The 27,351-nt window shown below is 39.3% G+C and overlaps 2 protein-coding genes across 4 annotated transcripts in view; one reads left to right on the top strand and one right to left on the bottom strand.

The window, feature by feature from the left end:
• The window catches only part of CDase (neutral ceramidase), a 39,029-nt gene extending 12,120 nt beyond the window's left edge, over positions 1-26,909 (top strand). For 2 of the 3 annotated variants that reach the window (XM_067353216.1, XM_012371797.2), the window contains exons 8-15: positions 22,160-22,282; positions 22,373-22,567; positions 22,942-23,172; positions 23,475-23,570; positions 23,849-24,019; positions 25,789-25,904; positions 26,077-26,245; positions 26,403-26,909. In XM_067353216.1, coding sequence (XP_067209317.1) covers positions 22,160-22,282; positions 22,373-22,567; positions 22,942-23,172; positions 23,475-23,570; positions 23,849-24,019; positions 25,789-25,904; positions 26,077-26,245; positions 26,403-26,420 — 1,119 coding nt within the window. In that variant the 3' untranslated portion in view covers positions 26,421-26,909. The remainder of the gene's footprint in view (positions 1-22,159; positions 22,283-22,372; positions 22,568-22,941; positions 23,173-23,474; positions 23,571-23,848; positions 24,020-25,788; positions 25,905-26,076; positions 26,246-26,402) is intronic. The other variant, XR_001101214.2, reaches the window with a different exon arrangement.
• LOC105675036 (cuticle protein 7-like) lies at positions 299-4,736 on the bottom strand. Its single transcript, XM_012371806.2, has 3 exons — positions 4,591-4,736; positions 2,816-3,088; positions 299-1,667 (listed from the first exon to the last, which is right to left on the bottom strand). Exons 1-3 carry the CDS (start codon positions 4,597-4,599, stop codon positions 1,386-1,388), a joined length of 564 nt encoding a protein of 187 aa, XP_012227229.1. The 5' UTR covers positions 4,600-4,736; the 3' UTR covers positions 299-1,385.
• Positions 26,910-27,351: the final 442 nt, after the last annotated feature.

The following is a 27,351-nucleotide window of genomic DNA, read 5'->3' as shown; positions in this document are numbered from 1 at the left end:
AATAGTACGGAAACTCATTTTCTTTGAAACTATAATAATGCTCATTGTGTTATATTATTGAAAAAACTAGAGACGTTTACATTTCGTTGAATTTCTTTAAAAATTTCTTTAAAAAAACCATAAGCAAATATAATTTCGTTATCATTAAATTCCTTTTCATTGAATAAAAATTAAATAACAAGTTAGTTGAAAAATCAATATTCAGCGAGAAATTATCACAACAGTGATATCTGCGTCATGTTTAATAAATGCGTCACGTCATGCGTAATAAAGTAAGATATTTTTATTTTGACACAAATAAATTTTACACAATTGTTTTATTATTATTATTATCAATTCTTTTTTACAACTTTCCCGTTTTCACATATTATAAAATATATATTATAAGATGTCATATTTTATGCACACGTGGATACAAAAAAACTTAACATTTGTATTTTTCTTATTTTTAACAAAATCTAATCTCTACTTGATGATTTTTATCTGTGTTATACTTTTCTAAATATACGTCTACTTTTTTTCTCGCTGTATTCTAATTCAATGACGGCGGACTTTTGCCCCCAAAATAAATTTAAGTTTAGCTCTGTAAATCTAAGTTTAAATTAAATGTTATTGCACGCAAATTGGAAAACTTTTCGTTCGACGATTAGATCAGCGTAACATTTTCTACGAGACAGCAAATCATTTGCATACTATCTTTGTTTTCTAAATTATTCACGGCATTGCATGTATTTTCGAACGTGTGCGATGCCTGAAACGGAAAGCACAAGAGGCGTCGTGACAGTCGATGAAATTTATATATTATCATACTTGTAAATAAATCGATAGTTCAGACATGCGCGGTCACATCTCAATTCCAATGCCATTAAATGGTTCTCTTTTTAAACGATAGACACCTCCGTGCGGTTTCGTGGCTTAAATGGAGCGTAAAATAAATAGATAAAACTACTTCTGTTACCTGAAAATAATCGGTTCTCGCGTTGATGCTGTTCAATGCAATCAGACGCTTCGAAATAGGGCATCAGGTAATGAAATGAAGAATTAAGACAAAAATACTTTTATTCCAACAAGTAGAAAAATCAAATAAAATTATCATCATTGTATGAAAAGATTCGGGATTTTTTTATAATTTGAATCATCAATGATATATGTTATTCATCACAGTTTAGTAAAAATATAACTCTGAACTTTTTTAAATTCTATTTTTATATATCAAAAGGGACAAACTCAATTTTTTAAATTAACGTCGATCGCCAGTTCAGCAGATTTAATTGATTTAATTGAAAAGTAAAATAAATCACTGTCATTCACATTAATTAACAGATCGATTAATTAATGCCCTTTGACGAAACGCCCGATTCGACGCTATTTACACGATGACTAAATCAATAGTGCTTCTCGTAGTCGTAGCTGTTGTAGTGCGCCGGCGAAACGTACTTGATGATCGGCACCGGCTTCGGGTGTATCGCCGGTCCAACTTTCTTCACGACGGCATTGAATCCATTGTGGTCGTCCGCGGTGTATTCGACGATACGCACGCTTCCGTCGGGCTCGTTCACGCTGTACGAGCCGTGAACGACGTCGCCGTCACGCACCTCGTGCTGCGTCTTCACGTCGCCCGTATGCGGATCGTGCACGCCATAATTGAAAGTGTACCTCGGATGCGACTGCAACAACACAACGTGCCATTATAACGCGAGTTTCCGCTGAGCTGGCGATAAATATTCATATACCGAAATTGCTCAGACTTTAACCACTTAATATGAACGTCACGAACTAACGTCACTTGATGATCCGTCAATGTATTCTGTATCCTTCATAGTATTATAAAACGTTGATAGATACACAAGGATCCCAATTTTTGCAATCATATATTGATCATATCTATAACGAAATATTGCAATTTTTGTGCGAGAAATAAAAACAAGATAGTTTAAAAAAATAAAATAAAAAATAGATGAGTTTGAAAAATTTATAACTCGACGAAATTTAATTTATTGAACAAATATTGAATAGAACATGGACAGAATATCTCTTGTACTTGCAACTTCGCAATTGCATTTTGATGACAAATTTCTTAATAAATTTGGAATGAGATATTCTGCTTGGAATTGTCTGTGATTCCATAAAGCGATTTTGCAATTTAATGTCAAAAGTTTATAATAGTAAATGAGACATAATTAATATGCTGATTACACAGTGCTGCAGTTGATTCTACGTGTTTTTCGGCGATGTAATTATCTTAGTATGCAGCGCGACGCGTTTTCCCGTCATATGATATTACTCGAAGCGCTGCTTCTGGTGACAATTAACTTCTGCGAGAAAGCGACGACAATGAGAGCCGACAATAAGATACGGCTAAGGGGGAGGAAGTGCCGTCGCAAACGTTGCTTTTCAGTGACAGGAATCTAAATTAACATATACTTTTCAGAGAGACGTTCTCTTTCCGCCCATAAAACACGATCTAATTTCGCGAAACTCGAAACACAGCTTTGCATTTTTCAGATCTTGCGTGAATTTTTATTAAAAGTTGTTAATGTGAGTTGTTAGTGAGAGAACAACTTTTTCTCAAGCGATAAGAGACAAAATTACGAGAAAAACTACACTTTTCTCTCAAAATGGCATATCGTTTGCAGCGTTCGTTGCAAGAGTAATTAAAGTTAATTATTTTTGAAGAATTTTCAAAAGGAATTTAAGAAATTTTGAAAAAACGCACAAAACATTGCTGAATGTTTCCAGAAAAATTATACGCCGACGATGCGATAAAAAAAAAAGTGAATACCACTTGCGACGCAGAATTTAACATGATACTCACGTAGTAGTCGTGGTCATGCTCCACGTGATGTTTGTAGCCGTGCAATCCATGGTCCAGTGTTGCGTCCACGTGCAATGGCGAGGCGGACACCGCGTGCACCGGGACTGCGACCGTCGGCAAAACTTTGTATTCGGCGGATCCTACGAGATCGGATCCTACGTATCCGTCGAGATCGCTGTAATCGCTGTATGACAGGCCATGGCCGCCGCCGTTGTAGCCGCTGAGAACAACCGCGTTGCTGCACGCCAACGCGGCACAGAGGAAGGCAACCGTCTGAAAGGCACAATTCGCGATCGTAAATCTCTGTGGGAAAACGAGATTGTTAGCAAACAGTTGTGTCAAGGATTATATAGTTTCCTCTTCTTTTTCTTTTTCTTTCTCTCTCTCTCTCGCTCTCTCTCTCTCCGAGATATATTTTGTTAACTATTTTCCGAGAATGCGCTCCGATATTCAAAAATGTAACAGCAGACAAATGAATTTCCGTGCATCGCACATGATTTTCATTAGTCACCCAGATGCGAGATTCCGATCGAAGCCGAGTTTGGAAAGTCATCGGGGCTGATGTATCGGGAAAGTTTCTGGACAGACGCGCTTCTCGAGTTTCGATGTTTCGTTACGCCTCGAGCCGGAAGTCCTGCCGGCGAGAAGAGCGTCCTTTTCACTTTCACGGCGACCTTGTTATCCGCGACCCGATAGATCGTAAGTCAATACAACGCCGCGGAAGTGGTTAAGGATCTTGCTTCCTTATTCACCGCAATGAAAATGATACATCGCGGATAAAACGTTTATTACCACCCTCGGCTACATTATTCACGGCTGAGAAAGTTAATGCGGATTCTGATGCTTCGAGATAAACCAGAAGACCGAAAAGGAACAGAAATATAAGATTCTTCAGAAAGCTGAAAATCTGAAAACTGCAATTTAAAGTAATGCAATTGATTTTTTAAACACATCTTTAAAGATACGTAATATTTAATGAATGAAATGTTACGCGTAACATTGCGAAACAATTTTTAAAAAGTATCGATATATCAAATAATATCCGCAGGAAAACGCTGGTGGATATGTAATATTAGTAATATTCAATGAATAAAATGTTATATTCAAAATATGACATACATTACAGTGTAATTAAAGAAGATTTTAAAACATAATACAAGGAAATATTTTAATATTAAAAAAATATCCGTGAGAGAATAAAAAATAAATATTATCTAAAATTCATGCAGATGACTTTTTTTAATTACGGAGAATTTAATATTCAGCCGAAGTTTTATGGCGACATGTAGAGAAAAACTGAAAATGAAGAGAAAAACGTTTTTTTACCTACTATACCTGATATTTTATTTACATGATAAATTCGACTATTCAAGAATATTAGTCAAATCTTCTGTTTATCTTTGTTTATCATACTTTTTTAATTACAGTTTAAAAAGTGAACTCTATCGTTTTGTATACCTATTCACCAGCTCAACAAAAGCAATTTCGAAACTATCTCTCCTGCTCTCTTACCGCGGCAAAGCGCATTTCAGATAAAAACATGAATAGATCCCTATCCGCCTACTCCAAATAATGTTTGGAGATATCTAACATTGTAACAGGCATCCTGCAAACGTGGAATAAATATGAGAAATCCATTGAAATGATAAACGCGGCGCCGGAAACGAATCTCGAACGCGGCCGGTGGAAAGAGCGACACACACTCGCAGGAACCAACCACCCGACCACCCACACACTCGTTTCCATGCCACACTCATATCGCGCGGAGCCTGTACCTTCAGCATGATGTTTTCACGTTTCCGCTTACACCACGTTCAACCCGTATGCAAGACCGTCGAGCGCGAAGTCACTGATAGCATTATTCCCGGACGATGGGCTTATATCCATCTCCCACCTTACGGTGGGTTCCGTTCCGGGCAAAAGCTCTCGGCCTCGTGCGCCACCGCTCTCCTCAGGCTCCCTGCCGCTTGACGTACTCTACCCTTCCTCGCATCTCTTTTTGTGTGTGAGAAAACACACGGCTCCACGTGCTCGCCTCCGCGGTAGTGCATGTCGCCCGTAAGCCGCTCGTGCGAAAATCCCGAAAGGCATTTCGCTCGCGGTGTTCAACATGGCCGTTACGCCCGATTCGATCTCGGGAAGACGACGGGAAGGTCGGCGGAAAGGTTACGGGTGGAGCCTAGCTATGCGGCGGGTGGATGCGGGATTCGGAGTCGCCAGTTCTTCCGCTCACAGACGTCACTTGCGCCGGATTTTACGGTTAGTCGTTAAAGATGCAGCGGATTGATTGGGCCGTCAAAGCCAATTATGTTGAAAGACTGCGACAGGTAATCGTCGGCGGATAAACCTTATTTCTCTAGTTATTTGCATGGTAACTATGTTCGCGGGGGTTAGTCATTATTCATTTCAATGAATTCCGAAACAGCGGAAGTTATAAGTGGACGTAAAATTAAATCGATAAGAAATTTAAAATGATTATATAAGAGAATTGCCAATTTAGCAAAAGTATTGCGTATTTAATTTCACCCGCAAAAAAGTCTGACGCATTTTACGAATAATTTTCTGACGGGATTTAATAATGTTAGACAAAAAAGTTTCATACTTTTATATTGAAAAAAACGTTTAATTTTGTTTCTTTGACAAACAGCATTAAAAATGCAGCTGTAAATATTTCAATTTTTCTCTTTTATCTGCATAAAAAGTTTTAAATAAAATAAATTAAATTTTACGTTACGATAATTTCAATTTTTAGCAAAATGCGTAATACTTGATGAAAAAATGCGAAATTTTGCGACGAGAATTTCCATGAAATGTGATCCGAAATCTCTTTATCTACATGATTACAAATTTAATTACTAATTGCGCGGTATAGGAGGAAAGCCGATTGTTTATGCATCATTGTTCCCTACGCGCGCAAACATATTACGCCACTCTTAACGTAACGAAAGAATGTGGTAACGGAAGATGTTCTCACTTTGCATGTTCATAGCCGAATTAATACCATCCTGTTTTTTGTGAAATCGCTTACGCACTTTACTTCGCGAAGAGAGCACACGCGCGTAATTAATGCGCGAAATTTGCGCCGAATTCCTTGAGCCGCGGAATAAAACCGGACTACGCATTGCGGAACATCCTGAAGCGAGAAATATTCTTTGGTTACGAAAAACTTCTTGCCCCCTTGACTTACGCGTCGTATACGTCTCTCGATTGCGAAACTGTGAAAAATTTCACGCGATCTGGTGATGTAATCCGAGAGATGCAAAGGGGACATAAATTAGATTTTGAAATAGAAGTTTTTCTCTAAATTGATATAATGCGCTTGTTTTAACAGAAACCAATCAGCTTGAAAGAAACGCGCACATTTTAATGAAAAAAAAGCCAGTTTTTAAATAAGCCTGTCAAGCTGCAGAATTATTTTCACGAGCATCCTTCATAAATGTAGCAATCTTTTAAAGCGGAAACAACTTCTTTGCATAGATCTTATTCCGCGATACTTCTTGTTTCATAATTGCAGCACGGCATAAATACAGTGTCATTTTTTATAGAAAACACGATGTCTTTATGAAGGAAGCGAACTTTAATACTTTAATACTTGGATATATTGGTTTTGCCGTTCGGCGAAGGCGTGGTAACTTCTTTTCCCTATTTCTCGCTTACGCAATTCTTGACAAAGCCTGCTTGTCTTCGCGAACGAGCAATGTTATTTCTTTGCACGTAAGATACACATCATCGTCGTTCCGTGAACGGGATCCGATGAACGCGTTGGAAAAAAGAGAAAAAAAAGGTCGGTCCCGCCCGAGTGACTACGCGCAATCTATCCGGATCAAGATCATAAGCGACAAAAACCTTTCAATCTCAGCCCAAATTCTTTTGTCGCGCATTTACGTAACATGCATCATTGCCGGACTTGTTATTCAATAACGGATTGCGTGATTCCATTATTTTCCATGCGATATGTTGAAATTTATTACTTTGGCGACTGTGAGCGAAATGTGCGTCGATTGCGCGCAATTATATCGGATTAGAGTGATCGATCGTTCGAAGCTTCGCGCGTTATTTTTTTCTCTCTCTCTCAGCGCTAGAAATCTCTCTCGCGTAGAAATTTCCTTCGGGTAAAAAAATTTCACTCGCTACATGCACTTATAAAGCTTTAAACGATCGATCAATCTAATCCAATATAATTGCGTGCAAATCAGCGCGTACTTCGCTTACAATTGCTGAATTACAGAAGCGGGCAGAACGGCCCTCGTTATCCGTTCTGTCTTCCATTTATCACGCAGGCAGGAGCTACGTAACGTTGCGCGATTCGGGCGCGCTAAATCGCCCGATCGCCGTCACGCTCGCGAGTGTTTCGCAACTCCGCGAGGCGCGGAATCGCGCGCTCTAGATTCCGATTTTCGTATGGGAATCGCACGCTAATTATACACGAGCGATTCGTTTCTCGCTCTTTCTTCTTTTCACTTTTTTTTCTTGACCAATGACATTGCCTACTGGACACATAATTGAAGGTTATCCGCGGACGATTTCGTTAAACCGTCGAGATATTGCCGCTTTCTTTCGACTGCGAGTCAGCCCGTTTCTTACGCAGTCGCTTATTACTCGACAACGACTGTGGCAACAGAGTTTCATAAGGGAATTCTGGTGCCACGCTGAATTAAGTTCGCTTCGTCTATTTGAGCCTCTTTCAAAAGGACGACGACAACGTCGACGACGGCGATGGTAAAAAAGCGCATCGCAAACAGTTTTCATAGATAATTTATTCCGAACTGATGTTTCAGAGAACCAACATACTTGAGGGATAAGTGAAATCATAACTGGTTGGAAATATAGTCCCGTTGGAAAAGCATTCTTCTATAAAAAGAACAGTTTGCTTTGAACATTTTAATGTAAATATTTTATGAAACCGAAGGAAAAAATAACAGAAGAAAGGTTACATAAATCTTTTCTATTTTAGTTTATAATTATTCTACCGGCAAATGTTATATGTAACAATCTTGATTTTCTATTTTGCATTATTATTTTAAATTCACTTCGCGGTAAAAATAGCGTGGAAAATGACGATATCGATGAGATCAATCCATTTATTTCCGTCGTGTAATATGTGTCAGCATCCGCTCGCTGATTGCAGGTGAAGGATTACGTAATCTTATGTCCTTCGTGAGCAACAGTTTAAAGATGACAAAATAGGGCGTAGCTGTCGATGTGTAACGATATACTCGTTCAAGGGTCGTAACTGCAATAGGAACGGGCATGCTGCCGCAACGATACTTTCTCACCGTTCACGCGACCGAAGACATTATATACCTCGTTTGTTCGCGTAAAACGCAATACCCATCAGTTACGAAGAGTAAATCTCTATCCTGGATAATATTTACTGCCTATATAACAGCAGTTTTACCGCAGCAATCAAATAAATGCGCGTTGTTTAGATAAATATTTCACCATTGTATTCGAGAAGCTGTTAAATCAATATACGAATTTTGTGGATATTGTTTGAAAAGTTTTTTTTTATGTGGCAAATAAATATAGTTTTTATTTAATGTTAATTAACGTTAACAATATTTGGCGCGCATTCCAAACAGAGTCTAGTGATGCTTATGTTTTAACCATGCATGCATGGAATGTTTGAACAAAATTTATCAAATATTTTTTTCGCTGGCAGAACTCTGTGTTTATTTTTGCTACCGTGCCAGTGATGAAGTATTGCAGAAACACGAGGATTTATCCGTCAGAATACTAAGAACTTTTTTTCAGAAAATTAAACACATTTTTCGCGAGCAAGGCTACATTGACGTAGATTACTGTATTTTACGTCTATTGTAGATTGTACGGCTACATTATTTGCATTTTCATTTCCATCGTGTTTAACTAACAATATTTGAGTATTTCGTTTCCAAACTAGAAAGCCTTTCGCGTTTAATAAATAGTTTCAACTCTCGTTATATCAACATCAAATATAGTTTCTCGATGAAAACAAGATTTAACAAACTCTATTATATCAATACGCGAAATACTCTATCAATATTCCCACGCTCGAGCCACCGTAAAGTGACCCCGGTCGCAAGAGCTCTTTGGCAAATGTCACTCTTGTAATTATGTCTCGCCTAATTCCTCAGGTGAAAAGAGAAAAATCACGCTTGTCACGCGACGGCGATGACGACAGCGAATACGTCGTTCTTATTCCACCGTCTTTTCGAAGAAACCTATTCAGCGGGGCTATTTTGTCGTGGAGGGAGTCTCGCCTAACATTCCACTTCGTAGTGTAGAAGGGACGTACAATTCGTCTCCGTTACGATTCTAATAACCGTGAAGTCGTGAGAGGTTTGCTCGTGACCATAATGCCAAAGCAGATACGTTGGGCGATACGGGAACAAACGCAGCCGAATGCACGTTATACGAGCGCGCATAAATGTGATGGAAAATAATAGATATATATAACATAGAAAGTTTAAGGTGGAACATCAAAGGAGAATGGCGCACTGACGGGAGTCGTTACTAAATTCTATTTCAGGATATTTTATTTGCTCGAGACTCGAGTTCATTGAGGCAAGAAAGGCAGGGAAAGAAAGAATACGAAGGGGCAACTAGACTGAAATTAAATATTGAGCTATGTCCTCGGATTCTTAGTCCTTTGCGATACGTCGAAATGAACTCGACAGAGCACTTACAATTAGCTTCTCTGCTTGTTCCTTCAAATATAATGGTTCAAACAATACATAATCGCGGCAAAAACTATACTTTCTTTCTTCATAAAATTTTCCAGATGAATATTAAAATTAAAAATATTAAAATGAGGACAAAATGGCTTTATTAATATTTAACTGATCGACATTAATTCGGATCGCGGAATTAATTTGCTTATCAGCCGCGTGCAAGGGGTATATATAGTCTTATCCGCCGAGCCATCGAGCACTGAATCACGTTCGTATCTCGCTTTAGTTATTATTCAAACGGCGAGGTGTTAATTTTAACGGGGGACGTTTCGTGCGGGGTTTCGTTTGACTTCGGCTCTGTATACAGAGAGGCCCGGGGACTCGCTCCTGCCCTCCGTCCTTTTCCCTTGCTCTCCCGCTGTCACGCCCGTGTCAATTCCTTCGGTGCTCTACAGTGGCGTGGCCCCGCGACATGACGCAATGTATTGTTTACGAGGCGCATTTCAATACAATCGTGTGGGAACGTACGCGCGCGCGCGCCTACAAAACGTGGGGAAGAAATGTCTCGGCGTATCCTTGGCACACCCCGAACTACGCTCGTACTACTGGCTCCGCTAAGACTCCTAAGGCCGCTTTCAGCAGCGACGCAACCTAATTCGGCGCAATGTTTTTGTTCCGCTGTCCAAGGCTGAGTAACTATTTCACCTCCTCCGCCGCGTACGTGGCCAACCATCATGGATTCCATTGGCATCCTTCAGTTGCACGGACTTCCACGTAACACAATCTCTTCGGCCCGAGGCCCTCGCAGTTCTCCCGGTAACACGTAACTACAGTGAAATTGCTCTTTGTTTGAGGCATCTGGATCGTAATAAAGTTGTGTTTGTTCAGAATGTCATTGTAAATTATAAATCTCATTAGCGAGACGAAGGAAAAAAAAACAGACGTACAAAATTGCTCGCATGACTCAAATCAAGGCTTAATGAGGAGCAGCGAAACCTTCAGTTTTAATATTTCGACAATGAGCGCGAAATAACGATTGCGAAGTTCTTGAAAAGCCGGTAAAGCGCATTTATCGTTCCTCCGATTCAATGAATTCGCTTCGCAATGCAATCGCGATGCGGCGCGATGCGGCGCGATGCAACGTAACATAGCGACGTGCAATGCCATAATTTACGTGTCATCCGATAAGATATGGCATTGAAGCATCGGTATATTTTCCGCGCGGTTAAGCACGAAGCGATACAATGGCGGCTGCTAATAGTACAAAATGATAAGTCTAATAAGTGAGATGACGATCGGTTAATTATCCCGGTACGCGGCATCCGCAGCTTTTAGCCGCGTTCCAGAAATTTACAGGCAATCGCAGCGGCGGTGAATGAAGTTCCCGAGCGTCAATGGATCGCGAAAAAACACGCGATCGAACATTGAGATGCAATTTGTATTTCCTCGAGCATTTTTAAATTATGGCCCGCGAGAGCCGTCGAAATGCCGCCATGTACACTTCTATCCGCAGTTTCCAATTAATTGCAATGTTATATAATTCTCGGTAGCCGAATGAACACAGAGCCCGTAGCGCCATGTGGAACGCGCGTTGATGCGGCTTAAAGGTTTATTTAAATAACAAAGTGATTCAGCAGCGGTTTCTACCGTTACGACCGTAATTTCTCTCATTCACGACTCAATGGCACGCCGCTGTAGCGGAATACTTATAGCCGTTACGCAGCGCGTTTGCCGCGAAGAAAGGCGAAGTGTCAGGTATTACGGCACCGAGAGCGATGGGCCTGCGGAGGGTAAAAGTGTTCGGACATGTTTTCCAGGATGGTCGTTAGAAAATACGACGCGGGATGCGCTTGTTATTCTGGAGCAGTAGAACGGATGGCAGAGCAGAAGCGGAGGGGGAGGGGGGGGGAAGGGGGAGGGGCGGAGGATAGTCAGCGTTCCTGCATTCGGATTTCGCGCACACGGCCATTCAATGGCAAAGCGAGAGTGAAACCTCTCCGGTTGAATAACTGTGTCGTAACGTCAGGAAGCCAGGTATTTTTCTTATACGCGTCATTCTTCCTGATACACGCGCGCGTGTCGTTATTATTATTCCGCGCCGGATCAAATTGGAGCGGCGGTAAAGCCGGCGGAAATCGATTGACTGTCGGCGACGTGACGATAAGTCGATAAGCATCGGCTCCTGCTATTTTTAGAGAATACCGTTCGACGCACGAATTAGATCTGCAGCCGCGATAACGCACGATCGCGCAATAACGCGAATGACGAGCGACGTGAATTTATGAAACCGAGACAATCGGCGGGAAAGTATTACATTACCGGTGATGCCAAAGGGAAGCGCTATTGTATAACAATTACGATTCCCAGTCGTAGCGGGCTCGCACCGTGCCATCGTTTATTAATCGCGAAACCAATCAAGAACACATTAGTCGGCATTAATCAGTAATTGCGTCGCAAACGAGCGCGTCAGTTTTTAATTAGCCGCGGCCAATTTTATCCCACGCCGAGATACACAGCTCCGCACGCCCTGATATTACCGCTTGTGCAAGGGCTCGGCTAAGCACGGGCGGAGAATCGTCGTCGTGAGTGAGATGTGGGCGGAGGTTCGGGGCGCGGCGCGAGAGGGGGAAAAAATGGAACAAGTCACTGCAGCGATCCACGTGTTTACACGTTCTTGTTCCCACGTCTTAAAACAGGGCTCCGCAATCGCACAGCATCTCAGCCTCATTATACGGTCTTATCTCACATCGGCGGAGAGACAGACTCCGCTTCCGCGGCTGAAAGTTCTAGCTGCATACGCCGAAGAGCTAAGAATCGACAGATACATTCTAACTTCGAATCGACGGAGAATGGCACAGTCAATTTTGCTCGACAGCGACCGTCCAGAAAAACCGCTGCAATCAGAAATTAGATCAAGATTGCTGAAATCAGCAAGATTGCTGAATAATTGAAGTGGAAAAGATGAAGAAGAAAAAAATGATGAAGAAATTAGTTCATTCAAAATTATAATAATAATGGAAAGTTTTAATTAAGCAAAATGGTAAAATTTTAGTAGAATGAACATTATACTTTAGATATGTCAAAATAATTCGGAAAATATCGCGAAGGGACGAGCCTCCGTTACGCCAACCCGGATCTCGAGTGATCTAGCTCGCCGGCTTCTTGTTAGGAACTTCTTAGTCGGCGATCGAGGTGGCGATGCGTGGGCATGTGTTGATTGCACCCAGCCGCGATTAGATCGGCGTCACGCGATCCGTCCCAATGAGAACCGTTTCCAAGGTAGGCCGGATGATGGGCCGTCGCCGTCGACTCGCACTTACCGAGGGCAAAAGCGAAGCCGGCGCTGATGATGTTGGTCGGGTGCCGGGTGGGAAAGTGCGGCCGAACGAGGTTGTCTCGCAACCGCGCCGCCTTGAAGAGGCCCTCGCGAGCTCGTTTCGCGCGATCTTCCAAGAACACACTTCGCGCGCCACGCCTCGCGCTATTGCGAATTGCAGTATGTCGCGATTTTTACGCGCCCGCGCAAGGACGAGTCCGCTTCCGACTCCTTCGCGCAACACACCGCGCGTCACTTTATTACACTCCGTATAATCACAAAGTTGTTTTAGAAATTGCTTGTCTCGCCGAATGCCGGCGATCGTGCAAGTTTCAACAGAACGTACTTCAATGTCCCGCTCGCTCTCGAAGCCGCCAATGAAAATGAACCGTAAAACGATAACGATAATTACGCGTGCGAACGCGGGCGCGCGATTTCTCCCAGTTCATTACAAACGCATCCACGCAACGTAATTAATGAATCGCGGCCAAGATTCGCGCCGGTATTGACGCAACCTTCTCGGAAAATTTCGCAGATGCGTAACCCTGGCTGCATTACGATGGAAAACGCATATCTATAAGTGAAAATAATTTACGGGGAGCTCGCGATTGCCTGTTTAACGATGACGCATGTTATTAAGTTAATGCACATATAATAGGACGAATTATACTGATTAACATATACATTGTATCAATGGTAACGTATACATTGTAACATACAATGAAATTTGAAACCGCCCGATAGATAGCACTCATATATATTTCGGTAATTGCCCATTATTTCGCTAGAAATACGATCGCAGCATATGTGTAATTGCTGTATTTGCATGTGGAAAGTGTTCCGTGTTAGCAACACGAGTGCGGCAATTAACATTGCGAAATTTTAACGCCTCGCCGAAAAATATTTTGCTGCGAATATTGCGTCGATTCTACACTCTTACCGGAATTTAATGACATACGGAAAAAGAGAATTTTGCCGTCGCAGCAGGATCGGCGCTGTTATTGCACATTTGATGTGAAAACGACTGAACTTTGCATAAATATTTCTCGAGTTATTCGACAATTTTCAGCAAAAAAATGTATATCTTTAAGCAATTTTCTCCTTCTGCCGTCTACACAGTATCTGATAAAACTTGCTATTGTAGGAAAAAACTTATATGCCAACAAACTATTTTTCTCGTTTAGCAGACATAAAATAGTGCATTATTTATCGCATGGGATGCATTATATTTTGTAAGTTTAACGAGTGAAAAATTTAAATATTTGCATATAAAGCTCTATAATACATATTATCGGCATTATTAATTAATACGGGAACACTTGCCGTAGATTGTTGGACGTTATCGCTCGATATTAATTAATTTAGAAATTAATATTGCGATCCGTTTATTAACGCTCGACAATATCAATTATGAAGCGAAAATCACGAATAGTTCGCGCGATGCTGCAACATTGCAGTAAATACGATGATTGGACGTGCAATTTGACAAATATCATCAATACAAACATTACCATTTGTTCAAGGTATAATATGCAACTAATTGTACATGTACTAATATGTACTAATTGTACATGTATAACTTGCAATTCAGTGTAAAGAAATTGTGCCATTATGATTTACGTTAATTAAGCACCGCAAACAAGCTGCTGAAATAATTTTATTATATAAACATATGTTCGTTCAAAATTTAGATAATGCGGGTTGGATAATTTCGTGTCCGCATCGTACACTTGAAAGTGATGAAAAGACATAAACAATTTAATGATATTTCCCATGCGTCAAATGTAACGTTGACATTTAACCGATTCTCTTGACGCTGACCTACTTTAGTAGTCGCGTGCGAACAGAATTTTATAACGGTAAATCCTTCAGAAGGGAATCCGGCGTAAGAAGTTTGCGGACATTTACTCCGCAAATGCTATCGATAATAATCCCGTTATTATTGATGATACTGTAATATATATGATATAATCACATCTAAAATCTAAAATCATATCTAAAATTTCCGCTATCATAATTAAAGGTTTCCGTCTTTTACGCTTATCGATGCCAGTTGATAAAAAATCTATAATTAAAAAATTGACTAGAGAAAGTGCAATCTGCCGCGTATATTTCATTATTTTTTTATCTTAAATTAAACAATATATTTCAGTTATTTACATACAGAGTGTCTGCGATAAATCACGACACAGCCAAGAGAAGAAGCGATTTTTCGATATGAGAAATCGCGCAATTGATCAAAAAGATTATTCTACATCTTTCTATATCTTTCATCTATATTTAACTATGAATAGTCCTTTTGATTCCGTTGCGATATACTGAATATCCTGAAACACTGAATATCCAGAATAGGTTATCGCGTGTCTATTGATTTTCTAACGTTTGCCTTACACTCATGCACACATGCCTCCCGAGGGGCAGGATTCGAGCAAGGTGCAAGCGGAAGTCGCAAAAAAGCTTTTGTTCGATCGCAGCAGGGGCTTATCGATTGTCTTCCACAAATGAGAGCCGCGTGTGTGAAAACGCGATTGCGTAACTGGAGAACCAATGCGGTTTGCCAAGAACCGTATAAACGGTTGATCGCATAACATTTTCACACATTTACATTTATGATTTTAATGAAGGCAAATTAAAACGCCTCGGTCTCCTTAGTTTAATGCGAGCTTTATCATAAACGACATTTGAATATGCAAGAGTTGGCTCGGGTAAGTAATTAGAAACGCGCGGTGATCATCATTCGAGCGGTAAGACCATAGATTATGCGGGAAATTCAATATACGAGATCCGAGGGCTATCGCATTTCAATTAGTGAATTAAAGCTGGCTTCATATATTGCCGATGCTGCGAGACATTTTAAGCGCAATTTTTTTCAACACGCGAAAACTCGAACGCTTCGCGCGCTGACATTATCATCTTCTGAAAGATGAATTTCTTACGTATGACGCACACGTCGGCGAGCTCGGCTACGCCAAGTTACGTTCGCTTCCGTTACGTTCGCGGGAATTGCATTTCTCTTTTGCGTGGCTGTGTCGTTTTGATCGAAGCGACTTGCTCGGATGCCCGGGCATACGCGATTCTGTCTTCGACAGTGGAACGTTACAGCGAAACTTCCGCAGCGCGGAGTTACCTGCGCTGCGGAATCCTCTCATGTACCTTTGAAGAACCGGATTGTATTTAAAGTACTTTGCGTACGTATACGATTGGATGCTAAGCCGCGGTATGAATTCGCATTAATCGGGCGGAAACTAAATTAAAAGTTTGAAGCCGTGCGCGTTCCAGATCGGGAGCGACGCAGAAATAACAAATTGCGGTATTACATTTGTTGGATCAGTACGATGATCAATCTCGAGAAATGAACTTTATCGAGAGAGAAAAATTCGTCGCAAACGTTATTTATGATCAATATTACTCTTTATTACTTTTATCATTATTTTATATTATTACTTATTTCTTGTTTTATTTGTGTTTTATCAGTTATATTCGATATAGATATCAGACACACGAGCGATGCTTATATGGTCATTTTTACCTCGTAATTTTGATAAATCGCTCTGGAATTTTTTTATCGTCTGCGTTAAAAAAACAAACAACAGTAGCTTTTACGTGAAAAAATTTCCCAATAACGATGAATTTTTTATAATACTCTAAAAAACAATATTATACCATCTGTTTTCCGAAAAAATATAAATATTATTACGGAAAAATATATGCAAAAGTATAAATTTTGTGTGTAATATCATTTAAGGCTATTAAGGAAACAAGCATTCCAAAATACTTTTTCGCAGAGCAAAAGTCTCCCGAGGGACTTCGTGAAATGGAGAAAACTCCCTTTAAGCTCGCATTAACATAATTTAATTCCAACAAGTTATAACTACAGTGGCTTCAAGCAAACTGTTGCAACGTTCCGCGTATTGTTCTTGCAGATTATATTGCCACGATATTTCCGTAACAGCAAACATGATACACGTTATTTCGAACTATCTTCATTCCCAACTGTTATTTCAGTGCGGTTATACAGGGTGATTCAAAATAACCTGATGTCCTTGCAATACCATATTCTTGAACGAATTCTGAGACGATTTTTCCTTTTACAAAATTTTGTCTTAGGCTTAGTTTTCGAGTTCTAATTGAAAATAGTTTGCTACTTACGAGTCCGATACAATGGATAGGCAGGGACGGGCAATGCGTCATGAGACGATAATAAACACTTGATAGTCTCATTATACGTTGCGCGTCTCTGCCTGCCCGTTGTACCGAACTTGTAAGTTGCTACCTATTTTCAATTATAACTCGAAAACTAAGCTTCGGACAAAATTTTGTAAAAGGAAAAATCGTCTCAGAATTCGCTCAAGAATATGGCATTGCAAGGACATCAGGTTATTTTGAATCACCCTGTATATCCGATTTTGTTTTGTTCGCGATTAGTATACATCTGACAATAAATCTCGAACCTATTATGCGGATTCATTACTTATGACAAATAATAGCTTGTACACACTGTAAATAAAATTAGTGCAAAATTACAACTGCATTATAGTGCGTAATTTTCAGAACCACTGTTGCAAGTGTGAATTTTTTACACATTTTACAAATTCATAACTTGCAAATATTTTTATTATGATAAAGCAGACTGCATTCGCCCAAGTACATTCACAGTTATTCTTGTACTTGCCTTACATGAATAAATTATCCGAAACTCAGTTCCTAATTTCAAATTCATGGCGCATCGCCTGAGAATTGAACGGAGCGCACATGCAACTGTAAATTTATATAAAAATGTAACTATAAATTATAAAGTAAAATATAATGTAAAATAAAATATGTATTAGGTACCGCGGAAAGTTCGTGTCGTTTTTCTAAGAGATGTCGTTCATCGGAAAAAACGACACGAACTTTCCGCGGTACCTAATATATTATTGTTGCTGCTAAAACTTTCAAAAATTTTGACACTTATATAAAATTTGTGAAATATTCAATCGCTTGTGTGTAAAGTATATAAAATTTTATATAAAATAAAGATAGACGTATTTGTATAAAGATATACACACAATAATAATTATATATTATACTTTCGTAAAATTACACGATTTCGTATTTTCGTCATTAATCGTGCTACTTTTACATCTATTGTGTAAATTTATCGAATTTTTTTTTACAGTGTACAACACAGTTATTTTCTATGTGATTAAATCGCCGATTAAATCTTTTCATAAATAATTAGAAATCTAGTTAAAAAGTTCATTGCAGACATTCGACAATGCAACTTTAATTAAGCGGCGCCAGACTTAACTGAATGCGCTCTTTGACGTAGTGTTCGATTAGTGTAAAGCTCTATATGTATTCTTAATTGCATCCGTGCGTGTAGAAGTGTACAGAGACGGAACGCCCACACGATATACGCTGACGAACTGTCCACAGGCAGATACTATACAACGTCATTAATAACGTAACACTGATTCATGCGCAATTCTGAGTCTAAAAGTCGATTAGCGGGAATCTGAATTTTTATGATTTTGCACGCTGTAGAGCGCGCACATAATAATCAAATTATGAAATTAAATATTTCTCGTATAAACAAATCAATGTTTCCAACATTTTAATTAATAACATGAACAAATATTAGCTGTTATTATATATTTATTGATTGTTATCCATTAACATTATTTACTTATAAATAAATAAAATTTATTGTGTTAGAATTGTGAAAGTAAATTCATATCTTTTATTTCAAAATGCATTTAATATTTTGACTAAATTGTTGTAATCCTATTAGTGTAATATATTTTGTATTACATTTAATTTTAATATTTATATTCAGCTATTTCAGGTAGACATAAATATTATGACAGTCTTTAGTAAAATTAATATTTATCAGAGCAAATATTGCCTGTGCCAAATTTGCAGAGAATATTCCAGAATTATACCAGCAGATGTAGCACGTAATTTCTATAATATGTAAAATAATAATTCCCTATAATTCGGCACATCTGACGTAACCCACTTTCACCAAGCATCGATCGCGTTGCGTCGTTGTTACGCTCATCTCTCAAGGTTCCCCTTAAGTGAAACAGATCTAAAGAATAATTAAAATCACAATCATGAGAATGCGAAATGCCGCAATTAGACTTTCATAAACTTGCGAAGTAATACGCATCCATATAAAGTTTAGCCAATTTCATTCCATATTTTACTCTTACTTTTAAAGCTAATTCAATTCATTGTGAAAGTATACATAATGATTAAAAGTTTTTCCATTAAGGCTACATATTTTTTGATAATAATTTTAATAACGTATTTAGCATGATATATCAATAATATTAAGAAATCTTGTTTAATCAACGACATCCACACAGATATCGCTGTTAATGTAGTTGATTCCGCGATCGATGCAGCGAACGCCGGATACCCCGACCGGATACGATCGACTTATGCTAATACGAAAAACGTTTGATTAAGATCAATGAGTCTTCCGGGTCGAAGTGTTCCCATGCCGCGTTTTTATTGTTGCAAGTCGGCACAAGGTTGCCCGCCGCTTCGGCTCATTAATATTACATTTCGACGTAATCGATATTTCAGAACGCCGAGAAGTTAGAAAGATAACGACCGGTAATCTGTGCAAAAATGGATAGGGGAGCCGATTCTCGTATTACTGCGTCGGATGATTGATTAGTCGTTCCATAACCGAATTCAACCGAGTTCACCACCGTGTCGCCGCCGTGTTCGACATCAAGACCATTCGCGCATCATTAAAATTAATTGAACGTCGTCATTAAAGGATATGCACTGTTATCGCGGCTAATGATAGAATATGGTGGTTTATCCCCCCGTTTGATGAAGAACGATGCTTCGTGTTGTTCGACTGTCGCGCTTATCATCGTTTCGCATTAATCTGTCGCTCGTGACACCATAAGATAAAAAAAAAAAAAAAAAAACGATGCGACGGGAAAGCTACGCGCGGCGCCTGTTATGTCTGTGGTGTGCCGCGGCGGACAGCATTCGCGCGCGCACCTCTGGAAGTCCATTCGAACGTTGTTCGTCATAGTTTCTTCTCTCGCGTCCCGGCCGCCGCAGTATCTCGCATCGCATCTCCTCGCACACGCAACCGGCACCTTCCGCCACTTACTTTCCCTCCCGACGGCGCGGCGACGGCGACGGCGTAGTGAAGATAGCAGTCGGACTATTGTACACAGTGACGACTCGCTGATGCTCGAATACAAATGACCCTCGATTTGTGCGTTTCCAAATATCGACGTAAGACAGTCCGGAGAAAGTAGGAAAAAATTAAAGTTTCGCCGAGAGAAATTTTTCTAGAACTTGAGCCCAAACCTAAAAAGCGTCTTCAAGAAAACTTTTGAATATTTGTTTGGAAAATGTTTTCGACAAATTCTACAAATATAAATGCATTCTGCGTATTTTTTGACATATTTATCCTGTATATTTTGACAATGCTCACTACTTATATTAAAAGCGGCAGCACGCATTCCGAAGGGAAATGTACGTATCAGAGAAACATGCTCAAGTCAAATTTGCATTAATCGCTCAGGCGTGAAATCATCGTAACCAAAAAGCGATTGCGGTTTAAATCGCAGCGATTAGTTCCCAAGTGCAAATACCTAAGCTGTGAAAAATTAGCTTAAAGCGCGATCAAAGCTCACATTAGGAAACCCAAATCACGCCGCGGTGACGAGTGCGCAGTAGGAACGTATTAGTACTGCGTTCCGTGCAAAAGCGGGCAATCAGGACTCAGGTAAAGCGTATTCAGGCGTATTCATGCGCGCGACGAGTCCGGTTACAAACAGTGCGGCGTTTCAGCGTGCTTTCGCTGCCCGCAGCTCGTAATACAGAAGCCGGTACGAACGGCAGGCCAGTGCGATAATTAACATATATTCGCATGCTCTTTAAGCGTGACGGGGGCACGACCGACGAAACCATCGTTGGTGAAGAGGGATTAGCATCATAAAGGAGAGAGGAACAGTTTCCACGACACAGAGGAGAAGGCGGTTATATTCCTCCGACCGAGCTGTGCACGGCGAATACGTTTCACGCGTGCGTGCGTGAGTAGCTCGCCCGCACGCTCGCTCGCGTGCATTTCGCGCGATGTATCGCGGCATCTCATAGAAATGTATACGCGCCGTGTTTTTCATTCCTTTTCGAAACATCACTTCCGCCGTAGATACGTATATACGTATCTCTTGTCTGTAACTCTTATGTAGTTAAAAAGTTATTATTCTTTTTATTGTACTATTTCACTAAAAAGCCAGAAGGATGAATGATAAGCAGAGCGGTTCATTAACAGAGCTAATAAAAAGGAATTCAACCGCAACAAAAGAGGATTAAACTGCATGCTCTACTTTTATAATATCCATCGCTTTGCTTTCTTTCGAATTGCAAAGATGACTGAACATATTTTCATATACGCATAATGGTATTTTTAATTAAAATATTCTTGTGTGAAAAATCTCCCACATCGTTTTGCAAAATATTATTCATATAGATTTATATATACGATATAATGTAAAATATTATATAATATAAAGCCTAAAATCGAACTCCAATTTTATTAGAAAATGTCCATCATTTATCTCATATCAAAATTAACTTCTCGGGGCGAATATTGAAAAGTTTAATTAGGTCAATATAAAGTAATTAATTAATGGTGTACTGCACTTTATCCGCAAATTATTCAGAGGCGATCAAAACCGTTATTTAATTAATATATCTTACTTTGTTCCTGGTAAACTCAATATTTGTTAATTTACTAGGAAATGTAGACAGCGGTATGAATGAATTACATGCAATAAATAAACGCGGAGAAATACACACGTTGTAAATGCATTTGTTGCTTCATTCGCAGATTATGGAATGTTTCCACGTAATTTCAAGCGAAACCTATAGGAATCTAATAATCACATTTGAACGACATTGGATTAATCTCACTGCAATTGCGATTGCATTTGAATATCAATTCGCTTCTTATTCTTATAATACTCCTTATTGCTTATAAACCCATTGATTTATGCATCATTGATTCGTACGTGAAACCTTCATATTTCCGCATCACTAGCTTTCCCATATGAGAAAATCGTCGATCGTGATCATTGAGTTTTATGAACAACACGAGTATGCACTTCACTTATCTGCCCGATCCACGCGATCTTCAATGCGATTAATCATAATCAAATTTCGCCTTCGCATTTTCCAAGTAATCGCGGAAATGCGCACAAGACGAAGGAGAGCCTTTTATTCTCACAATATCATTCATGAAAGTACCTTGGGAATTGAATAAAAATTCCTTTCAAAATCGCGCATAAAACTTTCCATTATTTCAACGCGCGGCAAGCTTCGCTCACGTCAAATTTTTCCTGATTTTTGCAGAGATTGTGGCGGAGCGGCGAAGCGACGGAAGTTATCGGACCGGTGCGAGTGGTTCATCAATATGTCGACATGCCGAAGCAGTCCGCGAAATACTACAACCACACAACGGGTCAGATCGAGGAGGTAAATTACAGCTGTCAGTCGTAATTGTTGTCCGCGGACGAGCTGTCAAAAAAAAAAAAAAAGACGGGATTTATTCCGGTTTCTGAACAGGTGCAGGGCTGCGTACCTGCGATGGGCTACAGCTTCGCAGCTGGCACCACCGACGGGCCCGGCTCGTTCGCCTTCGAGCAGGGAACGACGACGCCTAATCCGTTTTGGAACGCCGTGCGAAACTTCTTGGCTGCGCCGACGAAGGACGACATTCGTTGCCACGGCGCGAAGCCCATCTTGCTAGCCACCGGTCGGGTGAGTCTATATTTGTTTTTCCGCAAAAACGCACACGTCACTCGTTGCGATCTCGAATCTATTATGACGCGCAATTAGCATTGTCATTCGTATGCAATTAGATGTGTGCGATTGGCGAGATTTCGCTGTGCACAGACATAGGTGCGAGATTCTTCTCACAGATACGCATACGAGGAAATACCGACAATAAGACTCTACGTAAAATTATCGCGCGTCTCGATAAGCGACGGCCTGCGATTCGTATGGAAAAAATGGAAATGTCGGTATGACGTGATTCGCAGCGCGCGGAGTGTAATTAAACGCTTCGAAAATCGTTACCTCGACAGTCGACTGAATCACCGGAGCGATCTTTTTCCTTTTCTCTCTGACTTCAGATGAAGCTGCCTTATCAGTGGCAACCGAGCATCGTCTCGACGCAAGTCGCCGTGATTGGAAACGTCGTTATCGCCGGGGTACCCGGCGAATTCACGACAATGTCCGGAAGAAGATTGCGAGAGGCTATCAAGAACGTCACGAACGATGCGCCCGACGACAGAACGTCCGTAATAGTGGCAGGGCTGTGCAATGTTTACAGCGATTACATAACGACGCCCGAGGAGTATCAAGTAAACTGCTTATTGTTATTACTAAACTTAACTGCCCGTTCGAGGAATCGAGACCACTTTGGGAGCCGCCACGTGGAACGCGTCGGATCCGGCAGGGCTTTTGCATCGTTTGTGAAATTTTCAATCTCGAATACGCCAGTTGTTTTGACAAATGGGAAAGTAAATTAGCACATTAGCGAAATCATTGGGATCATAAACGCGATTTGTCCATTCGTATTGCGTTCTAAATTGCGAATTTATTTCCTCGTGGATGCGCATCGCGATGCATAATGCATAATAGTTACTGAATTATTAACTTTCAGATACAGAGGTACGAAGGCGCATCGACGATATATGGTCCGCATACGCTCACAATTTACTTGAGACAATACCGGGAGCTGGTACAGGCAGCCATTCAAGTGGGTAAAATACCTTATATATCAGCAATATGAGAGATGCATTTGCAAAATTATCACGGATTCAAATGTCGAGAACATTATTCCCCGTTAATGGCTGAAATCTCCGCTGAAATAGTTTCGCGAGAAATTTCAGTTAATCTTAATGGCGACTAATTTGTCATTTCACACAATGATTAATTGCATTAAAATACAATTATTTATTTCACATTAATGGATTTTTAATTATTCTCTCGTTAAAGATTTATGTTGGATATAATTTATCATATTCGATATTGCAGCAAAAACCTGTACCATCAGGACCGTCACCCCCGGAATTGCTACAAAAATACTTGATCACTCTTGTACCTCCTGTCCTCTACGACACCCCGAAATGGGGGCATAACTTTGGCGATTGTGTCCAGCAGCCGTCGAAAGTCGCGTCGCCGGGTGATACGATCACGGCAACTTTCGTAAGTGATTCTTTCGTACTGCCGATATCACTTTGCAAAAATCGCAACGGAAATTTCGTACAGCATCGTCAGATTCTGTTCTCTAATAAGAGCTGCGTAACGGTGAACCATATCAAATTTGTATGGATATTATACAAAGATATTACGAAACGTGACATAATAGAGTTGGGGTGGATCGAGGGTAGACTGGTACGGTTGCGCAAACGTTGGTAGATTGTGTCCTGTACAATTCCATTTGAGAGTAACGGCGCTTTGCAAACCATTGCACGACCGTATACTGCGAAATGAATCAATTACCATGCGAACTGTGCGCGCCGGCCGTCTGTAAACATCGCAATTATCAACCTTTAATACATCGGGATGCATTTCGAATTGAATTCGGATATAACTGCCGTTAACCAAGGTCGCGTGCGCGTCAATAGGAAAATTTTGCAAAATCAACTACTATAACCAAACTGTGTCGCAATGCGGTAATTACTTTTTGCGTCACGATATTTATGTTACGCCACATATCGTGTATTACATTGTTATCGATCTTATCATTGGAAGAATAACATTTTTCGTATTTTTAAAGAGATTAATTATTTAACGTAATTCCCGCGAATAATCCTGCAGTGGAATTTTCGGAGAAGCAAGAACCGAATTAACGCGATATTATGAAAAGGCGAGAGATACTTTCGCAAAAATTCGCACAAAGGAAGACCTTGCGCTGCCATTTCTCGTTCATTTCCCCGTCTTACCTTCTTTATCCCTTATCTCAAGGCCACTACGGCTTGTAACACGAGTGAATAACGAGTAAACAGACACGCGTCAAATAATTTTAGTCTGTCATAAATTAACTTGATCTACGCATAATATTCGACGTAAATTAGATAATTAATTAGATGTCTAATAATAAATTGAGAATTATTACAATATACGTCACTAATTAGTTATTGATTAACGTATGAACATTTATTATTGAATATACTTACTATTGTTGTTAATTCTTGTTGTTAATTATTGTTGTAAATTACTTATGATCGTTACATATGTATATCGTTAACTTTAAAATGCTAGAAATTATGCAACCCATTTAATATCGTTTATTATATATAATCTTTTCATGTTGAAAAAATTTCGCATTTTTTAACTCACGCCCATATCTCCGCTGATTTGATAAATGAACTGGAAGAGTAATTTTTGCGTCGCTCCTTTCTCGATCTTTTCAGTGACGGAAATAGTCATTCAACGCTAATCGTGGCAGATCGTGTTGTTATCGCGATTGAGTCATGCAATAAAAAGCGACGCGACATTTTCTCGCGCGCTCGCGTAACGCTCGGAAAATGGGTTGCCTTTGGTGACGCGGTACGAATGGATTAAGTAATCGTAAATTGCTTTCTGGCGATAATTTCCGGCGGCGGAAGCGCGAGAGATGCATCGTGAAAGCGGACACAAATAAATCACCATAACTTACGAGTATCGCGATTTATGCGAGGTCAATTTAGAAATTTTCCTTGTCTCCTATAGATCATTCGGAAAAACTTTTCTTGCTAAGGCTGCTTCCGATCTCAGCTGCGCTAAATGTAAAATATGTCGCTTTGTTATTTTATCTCAAATAAATGTGTTACGGAATGAAAACGGCGAGATTCTCACTTATTGATCTTTGAGTAATACAGATAGATTGGCGTGTTTAATTACGAATGAAGTAGAAAGAATAATGAATCGGAAGGAAAATAAAATATTTCAATTTGCAATTCTAATATTTGTAATTCTAATATTCATTGCAGGCTTCCGGTCATCCTCGTAATAATTTAATGACGGAGATGACATTTTTAACTGTGGAGAAATTAGGAAATGATGAAGTTTGGATACCAGTAGCCACGGATGCTGATTGGGAGACCAAGTGTGTAACATCATGTTATAAGAATTATTCTAACATATGCGATATTGATTATAGTCGATTTTGGAAAACAATTTAAACAATAAAGAGAACGACAATTTCATTATTTTTTTTTTAGTTGTATGATTCTATCTTTAACGCAATAAATTGTAATCAGATACATATGCGCATTTAGATTTCAATGGACAAGGACGTCGATGATACTGGGATCGAGTCAGGTGACCATTACGTGGAAAATCCCACAGGACGTTAAACCGGGCGAGTATCGTATCAGACATAATGGTTATTATCGCTATATTCTCGGTGGCGTGTATCCTTACTACGGTGTCACCAATCATTTCCAAGTAAGTTAACATAGCACATTAAATACACTAAATTTTATTCAATATCTTTTTACTACAAATACTAAACAAAAAAAAATTACAAATTTTAATTAGATAAAATCAGTAATTATGTCAAATAAATGCGTTACATTTTTTTTTTTTTTTTGTATAATTGCAGGTGGAAGTTCCTACATAAAGATTCTGTAGATATTATTAAAACAATCACTTGGTGCCCAGTGCCTGCCTGAGTCAATAAGGAAATAATTACGCTTAATTATAATCAAATCGATCCCGCTGTGTAATCAACGCATGTGTAAATAATATTCTGTTTGATTAAATAGTGGGATTATGCGGATTAAGAATAATCAACGTATGAATACAAAATAATTATCTTCTATCTGAGAAATTATTGAGCTTTTTTATGTACCTAAGCTTGTATAAAACGCATTGTGTTCTCCCTTTTCCAAATATATCTAGATATATTGCTTCAAGTTTACCAATGACGTGATATCTTTTTTAGGATATATTTCAACTTATAATATTCATTTACGTACGATTGAAACAGAAGATTATTTATGAGATTCGTGAGATTATTTGCGAGCTTCATCTGAAAAAAGTCTATTGTTACTGTAAAAAATATTGACCTACTTTGAGCAATAAATGGACTGCTGTGTATTGCATCACATCCAATTTTTATATTTTTTATAATACCGTAAAATGTGGTTCCACGAATGCGGAATTAATAATTCTTTTTAGAGAATTATCAACTATTATCAATTGAAAAATAAAAACGTTTTAGTTGCAACTTTAATCTCTCTTCAATTGGGTAAAATACATACAATAAAAAGAAAGAAAAATATTCAAATTGTATGAATAAAAAAAAATATAAAGGGCATTAAATTCAAATAATTAATAGAATAAAGCATACGGCAATCAGCACAATATGTCAAAACAAACTGAGTTTCTTTCTTTGTATCTTCTCTTTCTTCTAATTCTGAAAACGTTTATTGTCTTTTTTGTCATTGTTACTTTTTATAACATTTTATATCACTTTTATTTCCGAGTGCTTCAGCGACAGAAAAATTTTAGAAAGCATTCTTAAAGGATAGTCAAAGGATCGTAAAGAT

Source organism: Linepithema humile, chromosome 4 (assembly GCF_040581485.1).
Source record: "Linepithema humile isolate Giens D197 chromosome 4, Lhum_UNIL_v1.0, whole genome shotgun sequence".
Classification (NCBI taxonomy): Eukaryota; Metazoa; Arthropoda; class Insecta; order Hymenoptera; family Formicidae; genus Linepithema; species Linepithema humile.
Note: the sequence above shows the minus strand (reverse complement) of the source record. Positions and strands in the feature narration are given on the sequence as shown.